Genomic DNA, 17088 nt, shown 5'->3' on the forward strand with positions numbered 1-17088 from the left:
CATCTCCATCATTTTACGGGTGTTTAATTTGAAAAGAATTTTCAAAGAAAGCTGTGTTGTTAATGAGAGTTTTTTGGGATGTTTTTTATAGGTAGATCGGGTCCTGGGACCGGACGACACCAGTTTGATTTTAAGAGAAATAAAAGTGAGGATTTTTAGATATTTGAAGAGAGAGAGAGTGAGTACGTGAGGGCTGGGGGAAAGAAGGGATGAAATTTGATGTTACAGTACTTGTTCCATTTTCTCTGCTGGGCTTGCTGATTTATATATATATATATATATATATATATATATATATATATATATATATATATATATATATATATATATATATATATATGATTGTTTGATGTTTCGCCTGTCGTTGACCGAATTACTGATCGGTTGGCTCGTTCACTAAATTACTCTCTCCGATGTTCTCTAGCCTGACTCCAAAGAATGTTCCCGACTGACTCCCGTGTTCTCCCCGGACCGACTCCGTTGACAGTCTTTCGACAACTTTACGACTGACTAAAGATAACTCCGAAGACCGGCTCTCGTCTGACCCTGGAGACTAACTCCCCGTTTCCGGGTTGAAGAGAGTATTTAAAGACCCAAATTTGCTGGTATTTTTGCTCACTCCAGACACGTGTAGATGAGATGATTTCGACTTAACAGGTACTTTTGACGTTAGAGATGGTTAGATAATTGGGAAAGGAGCATTTTTTTAGTTTTCTTATATAAAATACACATTGACATAATACATTACATAACATAAACAAACACTTCCACGATTTAGCAACGAAAACATAAAACTACGGAAGAGAACATTGACTGCATTTTTAGACGTAAATGAATTTTACTAGCTAAGTCTTCCGAATCACTAGCGTTTTTGATGCATACAAAACAGTTTTATGTAATTAGAAAAAAAAAAAGAATAGTCTCACATCACTGATGATAAGTCTTAATAAAAATTGTTTCTCAGGCAGTCAATAAATGAATATGTGGACATCCAACATAAATCAATAAATAATAAATACTGGACTCTTTACACAAGCTGACAAATCAGATTCATAAAGCTGTGTATGTTTAGAACTTTGCATGAATTAGCAACTCTATTTGAGATTCAGTAGGCACGTGTCCTTTATATTCCCCTCTTTAATGTTACAATAAAACATAAAAAATATATAATTTAGTTCATTATTATTATTTAGCTAATTCTCTGCTAAATAAGATATACTCCAAAGTAATATTAGGATAGTGGCATATCTTTATAATAGTACACACTCAAAAATGGATTTTGACAATTATATTTTTTGAGTAGATAAGCGAAATTCAATGCAGTTTTCTACAAATCAATGACACACGTCAAGAATTTAACATAGAAAAATAAATAAATAAATAAAATAAAATGGTAAATCTCTATGACCTATGACAGGTATTTTAAAGAAATTAACCAAGCGAGTTCACTTTCAAATGTAATGTTAACAATATATAAATTGCATCTATTTGTAATGTAGAATAAACATTAAAACATGCAATAAGAAACAATTTAAGGCAGTGGTTCCCACCCTTTTTTGACTGACAACATACTTTCCTGAATGCGCACAAAATTGTGACACATTTACTTGGTTTCATAATAATAACATAAAAAAATGCTAGTGTGCGAGTAAGTTAAGTTCATTAAGTTTCTATGAAGCAGTGACTCTATGTAGTACTAAGTATTGTTGCTGCCAGTGGAGACATTGATTGGAAGTCTGTTTCAAAATTGATTTTATCCAATTAATAAATGCTTCATTACTTTCAAACCTAAAATTTCACGACACACTATCAGACAGGGTAGATTGATTTAAATCAAATGCTGAAATAAATTAATTTAAAGTGACAATTAGTAAAATCCCGTTTCTGTTCTATTATTTCGATTATGGAAGATAATAATCCGAATACAATGAGACTCAAGTGTATGTACAGCACGGTATAAAAACGAGTGCTTTATGCAGAGGATGATTACGGAAAATCCCGTTATGAATGAGTAACGGGGAAATCCTGCTTTTTTCTCTTCGTAACATACGGTTTTTAAATCGTTAACTATTCGAACGGAGAAATCCCCATGGACATTTAAGATGAAAATTCTTTTGTGTGCGCTTCTGTTTGTTTGTTCCCAGATAATACGGGCGTATTTAAAGGGGATCGATTCCTTTCTTTTTTTTATTTTATAAGTGAAATTTGTGCATTTCATATATATTTCGTGCCGCAAGCTAGTTCCGATTTTTTCAAATATGCCCTTGCTAAATATCAGTAACTTTTATGAAAAAGAAAGTGTCATGTTGATAAATGTTGCTGTACTTTTTCCTTAATACTTAAGAAACATTGTTTGGGATTGAAATAGGTTACCGATTGGGGATTAATTCACACTTCAACCCCAATACTTTCATTTGAATAGCATGATTAACATTTAATACTAACTCCTGTTTTTTCTTCAGTTTGCGAATTGTATTCTACGAGCAGAAAGATTTGATTTAAATGAAAAAAATCGATTTAAATAAAAAAATCAACAAGAATGTTTTTTTTTTAAATATATCATGATTTTTTCCCACCCTGCTATAAGACTGCGAGACGCAATGGTTGGGAAATACTGATTTAAGGTACAAGATGACATAGAAAATAAAACTTTTTTAAGACACCACAAAATAACAAAATTCTTTAGTGTTATGCCGAAGATATCTTTTGCTTACTCATAGTGATACCAGCTATAAGTAAATACACGTAAATAAATAAAATTCAAAAATAGCAGTGTCATGTACACACATGCATGAAAGAGATTGGTTGGTATGGCGTGATATTTTGGCAATTAATATCGAAACAGGAAATGGCAGTATATTTCTACCACATCCGGGTTTAGTAGAGAAATTGGAGTGAAGGTTCTAAGGATGCTTGATTGACTGCAGAAAACAGCTTCTCGGTATCTATTATTGTTTTCACTCTATAGAGATCAATAGAGCAACCCACATTATGCTTTATTTTTTAAAATTAGCTTTATTGTTAATTTCAATCATTGTTTTACATTAATAGTGTATAGTGTATAATATTTACTATACATGAAATATTCTAATAACTTGATCTATTTATTATTTTATGCAACCAGTTTCTTTCATATTTAATGAACTTTCTACTTAATGCATATATAACCGCTACCAGGTTATAGAAGGATTTTTTGTGGACACTCTATATATTTCGTCAAGACAGTGATCATTATTTTCAATTTATACTTTATTCTGCAACGCACATAAGTTCTTTCTTGGTGGGAATTGCTTCTTTCCCACACAATTGGACAAAGAAGTCTTTCATCGTTTTCTCATATATATATTTAAAACATTGCTTTTGCTGAGAACATTTCAGTTAGTGACTAACCATTTCAGTGTTTCTCCCTGACTTATTATATGCACAGTATATATTCTGCAGCTATTTGGAACTGAATTAAGTGCTTTCGTTAATCGCTTATGGAAACATTACAATAGATTAGAGAAATACGGGCTGACCAGATGTCCCAGTAGCCAAAGTGGCACCAGCCTCACAATTTTCGTAGTTCGTTATCTGTACTTTCTCACGCCAGTGTTATCGCCGTGTCTAGTGCATTATAGGCAGTTGACTAAAATTAACAGAAATTGTTTTCCATATTCTGTTTGTATGTGTATACAGGTGAGTTAACTGCGTGATTTTTGAAATGAACTGCCAACACTTTTCCGTTGACCATTGCAACCCGTAGCTTGAGCTTGGATGCTCGAGGAGTTTGACTCCAGGTCTGGAAGATGCAACCACGCATCTCGCGTTGAACTTCAAACATAAGTTGTGTTAAGGGGCACAAGCTATTTAGCCGGTGAAGGACGATTTCTTACGGCTAGCCCCAATCAGTGAAATCCCAGGTCCTCAGACCTTGTGCGTTTAAAATGTTACATACGCGCCCTCCAATATCTGTATTCCATTGTGGAGATCTTCTTTTGTGTGTTTGCTGAAGATTCACCTTTACGCTACAGGACTGTTCAGCGTAACAACTGGATTCATCGTGGGACGATCCAGACAACTTTTCCCCAGTGCGAATCCCCCAAGTGTGTTAATGGTGTGAGCAAAGTATTTATAGTGATACCTGAATTATAATCATATATATAGAAAGGGCTCTATTTCCCGAAAAGGGCAAAACGTAATTTCAGCGGCAAAATTTATTAGTGTCCAGTGTTGTGTTCATTTCTCTTCGTTATTTTTTTTTTCAAAATAGTGTTCTAATAAATAAGTATAGTGTCAATTAATCCAGTGTGTTTTCGTTGTTTGTATGAGTGATGTTTGTGTGCGTTATGGTCTGGATGACCGTCTGATCGTCCGTGAGGTTTCCGAGACGAGACACCCGAACCTCTCGGCGCCTAATGCTCATCTCATTATTGAGACCGACGAGCTTTTTGGGAAACAGTTTGTAACCTTTCTTGGAGAGGTCTTCGTCGTCCTGTCCAGGTAAGTTAAAGTATCAGGAGTATACTTATTGGTAATACCACGAGCCGAGGACAGCGAACAGAACTACAGCAGGTTACAAATAAATGGCGCCCGAACTACCGACCCGAATCGAGACCGTTGGTGCTCGAATATACACATAAGATTAATATTTTAATATACCATTTTTTTTCTTCAGCTCAGTACCAGGAATTTAAAAAAAAAATCTCTTTCAGGTGATTTTAATCATATATTCTTGTGATAGTTCATTTTATTCTAATTGTATGTTTTAAGCTTTATCTTGTTCAAGATGGCACACAAGGAAGTAGACTTGGCTACTAAGCTAGATTTACTTTTACAAAAAGCAGATAAAAATGATGAGAATTTTGCTAGATTAGAACAAAGTAATAAAGAGAATATTGATAGATTAGAAAAAGAACTAAAGAGTGAGTTAGGTCAGAAGTTAGACGCTGTACAAAGGGAATGTCGCGAAAATAACCAAAGATTAGAACAAAGTATTAGGAATGTGGAGGCCGAAAGCAAACGAAGGAACGAAATCCTCGAACAAAAATACGACGGCATCACACTTAAGATTCATGACCAGCTTCACGAAGTCAGTCATAGTACTAAACAGGCAATCGAACTCGCCACACAGACCAGCGTCGAAGTTAGGCAACAGACTGAAGAAACATGCCATCGTGTAGAACAAATAGAAACAAAAGTCTGTAAAATTCAGAATCATTTAGGAGGCTTGCACGATTACACACAATCCCTCCAAGGGCAGTTGGAATCAGCCCGAGATGTGTGTCAGGCTAATAAGGAACGCTGCGTTAGTTTACATATAGATACAATCGATAAATTAGATGAGATGCATGACCGTGTTGAGGAAATTTCTGAACGCGTAGAAAGGCAAGGTAAAGACATTAAAATGGTATTTGAAGAGGCGAAACTGATAGATTACAATATGAAGGTAAAAAATGAATCTAACGCAGAATGTCGCGCCGAAATACGGGCAATAGATAAGAATATAAAAGAAATTAGACGTGATATGGTAGAGCTCGCCCAGAGAGTAGAAAGTAACGAAAATAGAGCGTCAGAATTCGAACCCCGAGTAGAAGCAGATGCTCCTAGACAAGTTAGGCATTATAGTGATTCGGCTTATTCGGAGTGTAAGAACACCAGTAGTAGTGACAGTGCAAGTGATGATTCAGAAATCAAGGTTGTATGTGACCGAAGGCGTAAGCGCGACAAAAATGTTACTTTCACTAATCGCCAGAGAAAAAATACGAAATTAAAAGACGATGTCATGCTTAAGGAAATACAGTGTTTTCCTAAATTTCAGGGTGATCCTTCCAGTGAATCAATTCACAATTATTTGCAAAAGCTAGAGCTTACAGCTCAATTAGCCAACCTTTCTGATAAAGCTCTGTTTAAACTCATTCCACATTTGTTGCAAGGAGTTTCGTTAAGTTGGTACAATATCAGGAAAGACGACTTTACTAACTATGAGCAAATCAAACAAGCACTTATTGAAGCTTTCGCGGGAAAAGCTACAGTACAACACAGGCTATCAACCTGTAAGAGTACTAGGTTCGATCCCAAGGTACATAGTTCCGTACACGATTTCGCGCTAGATCAATTCAATAAACTTCGTGAATTGACACCGCAATTGCCTGAATTTCTCATACTTACAGATGTAATACAGACTTTGCCTAATAGATTTAAAACTGAACTCTTTCTTCATTCATGTAATAATATCAGGGAGTTTTTGGCCGCAATTCAAAAATTAGAAACTTTACATGCTCAGCAAAGTCGTAGAGAAGAAAGATACAAGCAGGGTAATAATTATAATGGTAATCAAAATTTCAGTTTCCAAAGTAACCAACGAAATTTTTCGTATAATAAGAGTAATAATCAAAGGTACCAGGATCAGCGTGTAAATAATATGAGAATTGATAGGAATCAGAACCGAGGTCGTACGCGACATGACAATAGTAGAAATAATAGGAACCGACCCTCGAGATCACGTGATCAGAGAAATAGTGAGGAACGGAACAGGAATCGCAACTCGCGCGATAATTCTAACACTAGACCTGAACGAAAGAACAATAATTCTAGGAATCGGCGAAACAATAGTACCAATAATGAAAGGAGGAATAATAATAGTAGAAATAACAACAATAGGCAAAATCATAACAATAGGAACGACTCAAACCGGTCAAACCGACGTAATGAATGGAATTCTGGCCACTCGGAAAACAATTAGAAGGCGGTACTGAGGACCGGGTACCGGTCAATACATACTATCCCACTGTAGGTCCAACTAAGCATTTTCTGGTATCGCATACTCACATTTGTAGTGTAAATAATCCTGATTTAGCTAGAAGTGATTGCGAATCGGACACAGACTGTCTAGACCATTATATTAATGCGCAACCCAACTCTATCTCTGCTAAACTTAAATTTTTAGTTTGTAATACTGTAGTTGAATGTCTGGCGGACACAGGCTCCGATACGTGCCTCATGTCTTTAGCGCTTTGGAAACGCATTAGCGCAGATGTGACGTCACCAAACTCACTCCAGCTGATGATGTACTTTTAGTGGATTTCAGTGGGTCAACCAGAAGAAAAGTAAGAGGTTACACATTGGTCACTATTCAAATTGATAACATTTCTGTTTATGTAAAAGTTTATGTTACAGAATCTCTTAATCAGGATCTTATTTTAGGACTTGATGCACTTACTGCTTTGAGAAGCCAAATTAATCTTTCGGATGGTACGATTTCCATGGAATATAATAATTTGAAAACCATTATTAATCTTTTACCAGAAAATTTTGACTTTCAGGAAATCTCCGAAGATGAAGAGAGAGATACGATAGACAACAATTTTTCTATTTCAGCTGCCACTTTTGTAAAACAATGTGCTACAGACGAGCAGATTAGAGATGCTGTTAACCGCACTTTTAATTTAAACAACCGACAGAAAAAGCAATTATACTCTCTTTTATCACAATATAAGGATATTTTTACGAATTATCCAGGTCTCTGTAAAGACTTCGTTTATGAGATGGAGGTGAAAACTGACAAGCCACTGGTACGTAAACAATATCCCATCCCTCATAAGTATCTCCAAGATGTACGAGATGAGATTCATAAGTTATTAGAATTAGGATTAATTTGTCATTCAAATTCTGTTCACAGCAATCCTATCCTTGTAGTTCCCAAGAAAAACGGGAAACCAAGAATATGTGTTGATCTTCGCTTGCCGAACCAGTTTGTGGAACTTCGTCAAACAAAATCTGAGGGCATACAGGACTTATTATTAAAAGTAAAATGTAAACCTTTCCTTAGCTCCCTGGATCTTGTAAGTAGCTATAATCAGGCCTTGCTTACTCCTAAGTCCCAGGAATATACAGCATTCAATTTCGAAGGCCAGCATTACCAATATCGAGTCACATGTTTTGGTTACAAAAATGGTAGCAGTGTTTTAAACAGTATGCTCCAAAAAGTATTGGGACCAGAGTTACATGCTAAAATCTTACGATACATTGACGATTTGGCTTGCTTTACAGATAGTTTCGAAGAACATCTTGCATTGCTGAGACAAATCTTTGAAAAGTTTAGAGAACACAACCTTACTCTCAACATTGAAAAATGTTCGTTTTGCACTAATTCAATATCTTTTCTAGGTTTTTTGATTACTCCCGAAGGCATCAAAAAAGATCCAAAAACCATAGAAGCGGTTCGTAACTTACCCAGACCCACCAATATTAAATCTTTACAATCTGTAATCGGTCTCTTTAATTGGTCACGAAATTTTATTCCTCATTTCTCAGAAAAAATGCAACCTCTTTTTCAGCTTCTCAAAAAGGGAAAACGGTGGCAATGGCTTGAAGAACACGAACAATCTTTTCAACAAGTTAAAGACGATATTTGCAAAGATGTTCTCTTGTCACATCCTGACTTGAATTTACCTTATTACTTAGAATCGGATGCATCCCGCTTGGGAGTCAGTGCAGTCCTATATCAGTACAGTGATGGACAGAAAAAGGTAATCCAGTTCGCTAGTCGGACTTTAACACCTGCGGAGTCTCGCTATAGTGTGAGTGAGATCGAATGTCTTGCAATCGTATTTGCGGTCCGAAAATGGCGTCAATTGCTAATTGGTCACCATGTTATTTTTATTACAGATCATAAAAATCTCAGTTGGTTGGATAAGGCTAAGCCTTGGAACACTCGTCTTCTTAGATGGTCCCTGGAATTACAACAGCTGGAGTACGAAATACGTTTCCAGAAAGGTTCCGAGAACCTTTGTGCAGATGCGCTTTCACGTCTCTTCCCCTCCAAAGAATTACCAACTAAACGTGTTCATCTTTTACAGGCTATTCAAGACGAAATCACAAATATTTCAGTTGAAGAATTACAGAACGCGCAAAAGGAAGATCCTGATTATTTCCCCATTATTTCTTTTTTAGCAGGCGAGGAAATAAAAGAACTTCCAAGGAATTCACGCAATTGGGAAAAAATTTTCAAACTCGATAATGTTATTCTTTTATACAGAGATTTTCATTTCCCAGATTCATATAAAATTTGCATTCCCAGGTCATTAGTGAATAACGTTCTTACAGCTTACCATGACGATTTAGATCACCCGGGAGTAGACAGAACGCTTCGGATCATTTCAAAATCATTTTATTGGAGCAAAATGAGATCAGATGTGAAGAAACATTTAAAGGATTGCGTGAAATGTATGCAATTTAAATCCGATCACCACCCACCAGCTCGTTTCTTGTCCACTAATCCTTATTCAGAACCTAGAGCTTTATTAGCCCTTGATTTTTTAGGCCCATACCCATCAGGCAAAAATGGTGCGCGCTTCGCACTGGTTACTGTTGATGTGTTTACTCAATATTGTACAGCTTACCCCTTGAAGAACGCCACTGCTACTTCAGTCATCAAGTGTTTATTTGATATATACATGCTACATTTAGGTATCGTTCAGGCAGTGCTGACAGATAACGCTGCAGTGTTTCATAGCAAAAAGTTTCTATCTAAAATGCAAGAGTACAATATTAAAGTCCATCATACAACACCGTATCACCCAATGAGTAACATCACAGAACACTCTAATAAAATTCTTGTATCTACTCTTAGGTTATTAAGTTGTCAGTCACATAATAAATGGGCCGAGAACCTGACGCAAGCAGTTCTCTTACATAACTACTCCATCGTTGAAAGTCTTGGCGTTTCACCAGCAAGTTTGTATCTTAATATTCATTTTTCTCGTCCCATTTTTAAGCATTTTGGTTTACAGGTATCTGAAGATTTTGATAAGGAAGACGGGATTAGTTGGTCGAATAAATTACTTATGGCAGACCACCGACGAAAAGCCATCATTGAAAAAAGGAACGCACGATGGAACGATAGTCAACAACAGCGACGACGTTTAAAACAAGGAAGTTTGATTTTTCTCAAACAGCGTAACATCAGTAGTCTATTGAAAGGTGAAATATCAAAATTTTTTGATTTGTACCGAGGACCCCTTTTATGTGTTAAGGTCATTAATGACCGTGTTGTTGAACTTGTTGACCCTTCCACAGGTGAATATTTAGGACTTCACTCGATAGACAGGACCAAGTTATGGGAACCTACCCCTGAAACCCGTGAAATTTGGATGGCCTTGGCACGTCGCCAACTACCAGATCTTTTGCATGACCTTAATTTGTCACCTGTTAATGAAACTCAAGAACCAATCTCTTTTTCCCCTAGTGGAGAAGTCAACTTGTCAAAATCCGAAAACGACAAGTCCGATGAGAATAATTCAACTCCTTTACAGGTTAATAACTTATCAACCACCCGTTTGTTATCTCTTTATTTAGGAGATCCTTGGTTACATTATTACTTCAATTCAAAATATTGGGAGCCTACGTGTATCCCATTAATCACACCTAACCTTACCGGTGGACTACAATTACGTAGAAGCTATACAGAGAGCAGGAATTAAAACAGATGTTAAGTGAGGTTCACTTCATTAAAAAAAAAAAATCCTACACTGATACGAATTTTCTTTCAGGAAAGCAACGCATTTCTTTTAATCTTTCTTTCAACTTTTAAGCGATAGACATTCATTCATTTTTCTTCCTTTTTGCTTTTAGTTTTTGATAGAACACCTGGATACGAAAAGAAGAACTACGCATTTCTCTCAAACTTATTTTTGCTTCTAGCTTTTAACTGTTCGGCAATGAGCAGATAACACGTTTTTCTTTCTTTATTTTGATAAGATAGTCGCTGCATTCTCGACCACCTGTGCTTATGGTTACGAATGACGAACGACACACAGCTGATTCTTTTCCGCTTTTGGTCTTTACTCCGTGTCGCGCCTCACAATTGAATACTAATGTTGCAAACCTTATCACTGACTTACTATTAGTTTAATGTCATTAATTTTTTCTTGTTTTCATTTCAGATGTTTGAATTTAGATCTTTTAGTAAATAATTAACGTATCACATACGTAGGGGAATTGCATTTTAAAAGCAATTTGAAATCTTGGCGCGATTTCCGTATCCCCAGCTAGTGGGAAGATATTTTAGCGTTATAATATATTTCTATTGTTTTTTAAGATTAAAAAAAAATCTTTTTAGAATCCCTTCCCACTTTCCAAATCCTTAAACATGTTATCATACGTATGACTCACAATTAGTTTGATTTCCCTTTAAGAAAAGTAGAATGTATAGATAAGAAAATTTTTAGTTGTTAATTATATATACTGTACACGTGTATATTTGTCATTGAAACTTAGTATGTAATCTCATGCGTAGAATATGGAATTTTACACTTATAATCAATGTTAAATTTATTTTTCAGTGTAAATCTTAGATTTTCGTTTTCATTTTGAAGTGTTTACTGTAATTTTATTGAACCTCATTTACGTCATTTACCCGATTTTGATTTATTTGAATTTCCAGGATGTGACATATATTTTGTTCGAAGAGAAAAGTTTAGAACGGAAAGTAGGCTAAGCCTTAAACAAGTGATAACAGACATTTCCTTGTTGGTAACAGAATGTGCAGGAATGTCGTGTGAATAGTATAATTCTCCGAACGAAAGCAGTAATCTTTTTATTCTAGAAGGAACTATATGAACAGATATTCTGATGGTGAACGGTCGTTTTTCCCCACATATTAATATGTATGTGGAAATATGTTTAACTTCTATATTTTCTTGTAATTTCTAATTAACATTTTTTTTTCGTCTTCTCTAGACCACTGAACGACCGTAGGGAAACTTCTTCGGGTAGGATATTTTATGGGGATAAATATAATTTTTTTTCAGGGAGGCAATATTTCCTGGAATTGCAGATCTGTTGCAAAAATGGATGTGGCTAATCCATTGGATATTCCATAGCTAACTGTATTTTCGCCATCAATCGCAAAATATAGTTTTTCATTTCCCTTCTTCTTTTATAGTAACCCGTAACTAACCATGTGTATTCTTAGGTTAGATTTTTTTTTAGTGTATGTTATTGTCTAGTAACATTTCAGCGAATATTTTAACGTTTATGAATCGTAACTATATTGTGTACTTGTATGCTAATGAGTTGTAATGTTTATTTTTCATGTTAATTTTGAGAAAGTTATATTTTAGTCACAGTATGTCCCAAAACTATTTGGAATTTTTTAGTAAAATTGTTTTTGTTATGGAGGATTTCCTTCAGAAATCAACATGGCCAAAGGTTTTGAAATATAAATCTTTAGGTTTCAGCCATAACAAACAGTATGGAGGATTTCAGAAATTAACATGGCCAAAGGTTTTGGAATACAAATCTTTAGGTTTCAGCCATACTGCCAATGACGGATGATTTTCTTCAAAAATCGACATGGCCCATTATTTATGAGGTTTCAGCCGTCTCTGAGATATTGATATAGATCCCGAAAAAATAAACTTATTTCCTTTCTTTCCAACAGCATGAAGCCATAACGTTTTATAAAAAATTATTTTCTATCAATTATTTCGTATGCTCGATGACTTTGAATTTTAATGTGTTAATAAGACCATTTCGAATATTTGTAGCGAAGATGCCTAAGAAAGTTTAACTGTCGTGGTATGACATAACCGTCTTGTAGGGAATTTAATTTGGATGTTTTCAGACCAACCAGGAAGTTGTAATGTCGTTGACTATATTTTTGTTTGTATCTCATGTTTTTCTTTTCACAGGTCTCATGTATTTTGTCTTATAGAGACATATCTTTACGATGCTAGGAGAGCATTTGTATTTTGTGTGTTTACACATCTTTTTCCAGGTGGATGATGTACGTTATGTTCCAGGGAACATACGCGCATTTTACTGAATATTAGTGTTGATATTTCAGTTATGTATAGAAACATTTTGTAAGTGCCTATGGTTGCAGGCCTACGCTCGTTTCTAGTCTTGCCTCGCAGGTGTCGATGGCATATTTTGTGTGTAAGTACGTGTAGTATTACACATTTTCCCACCTATGGTTTTGGTCAATTCATGGCATAATGACCATTTATTTTCAGGAATGTTTGGACTAGCGAGTCAACTTCCTTGATTCAGACCTTCGAAAAACTTGGATCAATATTGAATAGTTTTCAACACTTTATTAATAAATTTTTTGCAGATAATACCCATCTATTCTGGTAACCCTACAATGTTTACGTTTTAGAAGTGAACAAAACCATTATTCTAGGCCTAAGCTAATAATAACTTTGTTTCAGAACGAAACCATTTGTTGTATTGAGCATTACTGAATTAAAGTCTCGATTTTCACGACGAGCAGATGGCATTTGATCTTATGGCGTGCCGAATTTTCTTCATACATGTCAACGAAATCACGATCTTTTCTTTGATATGCAGAATCATGCTTATTTCTTGGAATTACTATGAACGTCAATTTTGACACTTAAGTTTATTTTTTTTATTTTTGAAAAACGATTTTTCGTTCTTTTCTGCCAAACAACACGAGGCACAGTTAAAAAAAAAAAAAAGGACATACAGGTGAAAATCTTATTTTGTTTATATATTGTCAGTTTATCATGTGTTTACATTTCCATTCATTTTACTTTTTCAATGATTTTCATATTTTTCAAATATATTAGAGTGATATCGAAACTTTAACAATAATTTTAATATTTTAGTACCTTTAACATGTTTTGCTATTTGCTTATTCATTCACATTTTGATATTTTAAATACAGATATCAGTATATTTACTAATTTTTATTGAGATATTTGATAATTCTTTAGGTCGATGCTTTCATGAATAGTTATTGAGTGTGCATATTTATCTCATATTGCAACAAAATAAAGTGATCGAAACGGAACTCTTAAACATTTTACGAAAAGTATTTGCGTGTTAAAAAAAAAAAAATAATAATAATAATAATAATAGCCCTACAAACGCTTTCTGCGAACTTTAAAAAAAAAAAAGTTATCATACAGGTGTTTCAACCGTACCTCGTTTCTCATACCAGTGTTAAAAGAAAAAAAAATCTCCCCTTCTCCCCTCATCAACTCATCGTTGGAGAATCATGGAGGATACTCAGACAGGAAGACAGCATGGTTTCAACATGTGAAGTAACGGAAGATAAAGAAACTCAACTGCACCAATTGTTCAAGAGGATCTTATTACTTAATGGAACATTTGGATTGGACATTGCTCATGCAGGAACCTCATCATGTTGTAGTGAGTGGACTAGTTATTTAACTATTTTAAATAGCCCTTTTTCAGGTGAAAAACCATTCATCGTTTATGCACGTAAGTCTCACACCATATGACAGTGTTGCCAACTAACTTATTTTAAATTTTCAGGTGAAAAACCTAATTTTATTTATATTTCGTCATACGGCCAAGGGTTCTCAACCTGTCTACGTGTGCACTTGACAGGTCGTTCCACTTTCGGACACCATATATAACCGCTACCAGGTTATAGAAGGATTTTTTGTGGACACTCTATATATTTCGTCAAGACAGTGATCATTATTTTCAATTTATACTTTATTCTGCAACGCACATAAGTTCTTTCTTGGTGGGAATTGCTTCTTTCCCACACAATTGGACAAAGAAGTCTTTCATCGTTTTCTCATATATATATTTAAAACATTGCTTTTGCTGAGAACATTTCAGTTAGTGACTAACCATTTCAGTGTTTCTCCCTGACTTATTATATGCACAGTATATATTCTGCAGCTATTTGGAACTGAATTAAGTGCTTTCGTTAATCGCTTATGGAAACATTACAATAGATTAGAGAAATACGGGCTGACCAGATGTCCCAGTAGCCAAAGTGGCACCAGCCTCACAATTTTCGTAGTTCGTTATCTGTACTTTCTCACGCCAGTGTTATCGCCGTGTCTAGTGCATTATAGGCAGTTGACTAAAATTAACAGAAATTGTTTTCCATATTCTGTTTGTATGTGTATACAGGTGAGTTAACTGCGTGATTTTTGAAATGAACTGCCAACACTTTTCCGTTGACCATTGCAACCCGTAGCTTGAGCTTGGATGCTCGAGGAGTTTGACTCCAGGTCTGGAAGATGCAACCACGCATCTCGCGTTGAACTTCAAACATAAGTTGTGTTAAGGGGCACAAGCTATTTAGCCGGTGAAGGACGATTTCTTACGGCTAGCCCCAATCAGTGAAATCCCAGGTCCTCAGACCTTGTGCGTTTAAAATGTTACATACGCGCCCTCCAATATCTGTATTCCATTGTGGAGATCTTCTTTTGTGTGTTTGCTGAAGATTCACCTTTACGCTACAGGACTGTTCAGCGTAACAACTGGATTCATCGTGGGACGATCCAGACAACTTTTCCCCAGTGCGAATCCCCCAAGTGTGTTAATGGTGTGAGCAAAGTATTTATAGTGATACCTGAATTATAATCATATATATAGAAAGGGCTCTATTTCCCGAAAAGGGCAAAACGTAATTTCAGCGGCAAAATTTATTAGTGTCCAGTGTTGTGTTCATTTCTCTTCGTTATTTTTTTTTTCAAAATAGTGTTCTAATAAATAAGTATAGTGTCAATTAATCCAGTGTGTTTTCGTTGTTTGTATGAGTGATGTTTGTGTGCGTTATGGTCTGGATGACCGCCTGATCGTCCGTGAGGTTTCCGAGACGAGACACCCGAACCTCTCGGCGCCTAATGCTCATCTCATTATTGAGACCGACGAGCTTTTTGGGAAACAGTTTGTAACCTTTCTTGGAGAGGTCTTCGTCGTCCTGTCCAGGTAAGTTAAAGTATCAGGAGTATACTTATTGGTAATACCACGAGCCGAGGACAGCGAACAGAACTACAGCAGGTTACACATATATACAGAAAGGGAAAGTAAAAGATGCTACCATAAAGTACAGAAAGTGCTCAAGTTCAAGAGGTACACATAACAATATAATGTAGAATTGTTCTGCACTTTTTGCACATTTCGAATCATCTTACATAACTGCGCAGTTACACTTAGAATAAAATTATTGTTTATTCATTGTTGGCGGAAAGTTTTCTTCTTGTTTTCCTTATTTCCTTACTCCACTTTAAAGGATTACACCGAAAAGTTTACAGAAATAAAAATAAGCCTTTCATTGTTGCATTGATATGTTCTCAAAGATCTTGCATTGTATGTTAAACTTGCAGTTAAACAGAATTTTCCAAGAATTGTTCTAATAGAATTTTCCAAGAATTGTGCTATATATTTTAAATTATGCTATATGCTTTATTTTCTAAAATTATGCTTTATTATGCTTTTAAAATTAGTTTCTTCTGGACCCTTAGACAACCATAATCATGTTCAAGGTACCAACCATATGTGTAAATTGCTATTATGCTTTTTATGCTTTTGGATTGCCCTAGTGATCAATGTTAAAACCGGAAGTGGTTGATTTCTCTCACTCGGAGTTTGAGTAGAGGGTTAAGAAAGAAGAATGCGGTTCTTAAAACGCTAAATCGATTTTAAAAAAAGTTCGCTATCTATTGAACCCGGAGGTGGTACTGTTGTAGAAGAGTTAACGATGGAGATAAAATGTGTTCTTGGAACGGTTAATCGATTGCAGGAAAGCGCTTCTCGCTATCTATTACCATTTTTGTTCTATAGTGATCAACGTTAAAACCGGAAATTCTACCACTTCCGGTGGATGAATTCTATTACTTCTATCACTTCCATTAACGAACTCAATTCCTAATTTTTAACTTTCTATATCTTTGGACAAAATTAATTGTGATTTATCAAGTAGTTCTTGAGGTTTCTTTGTCTCCCGAACGGACACACACAAACACATGAACAGACAGGTTAAATATATACAGATATTACAAGTTTTTTGTTCGTAAACCGAACTCCTTAAAAAAAAAGGTTGGTTGCGCGTTACAAGCAGTTACTTACCTGTCAATCTGCTCGTTTCCAGAACTGGTTCGGGAAATTTTAATTTCCTTTCATCTGTCATTCCAGTTGCCTGCAAATAAAAGCATTTTCATAAAACAATATTATCTTCATCATATACAGACGTGTTCAAATTATTAGACTCATGTTCGAAACATGCAAAATTGATGTAGGAGTCCTAATTTCAGAGTCCTGGAATATTTGATTTAATGGTTAAAGCACCAATATAGGATCCTTCATTTG

General features: G+C 35.3%; 1 protein-coding gene across 5 annotated transcripts in view; it reads right to left on the reverse strand.

Annotated features, from left to right (window-relative positions):
- LOC145685873 (uncharacterized) overlaps window positions 1–17088 on the reverse strand; it is a 167784-nt gene that overhangs the window by 79649 nt on the left and 71047 nt on the right. For all 5 annotated transcript variants that reach the window (XM_081758538.1, XM_081758537.1, XM_081758539.1 and 2 more), the window contains exon 10: window positions 16849–16918. In XM_081758538.1, coding sequence (XP_081614664.1) covers window positions 16849–16918 — 70 coding nt within the window. The remainder of the gene's footprint in view (window positions 1–16848; window positions 16919–17088) is intronic.

This window comes from Thermobia domestica, chromosome 5 (assembly GCF_964235325.1).
Source record: "Thermobia domestica chromosome 5, izTheDome1.hap1.1, whole genome shotgun sequence".
Taxonomy (NCBI): domain Eukaryota; kingdom Metazoa; phylum Arthropoda; class Insecta; order Zygentoma; family Lepismatidae; genus Thermobia; species Thermobia domestica.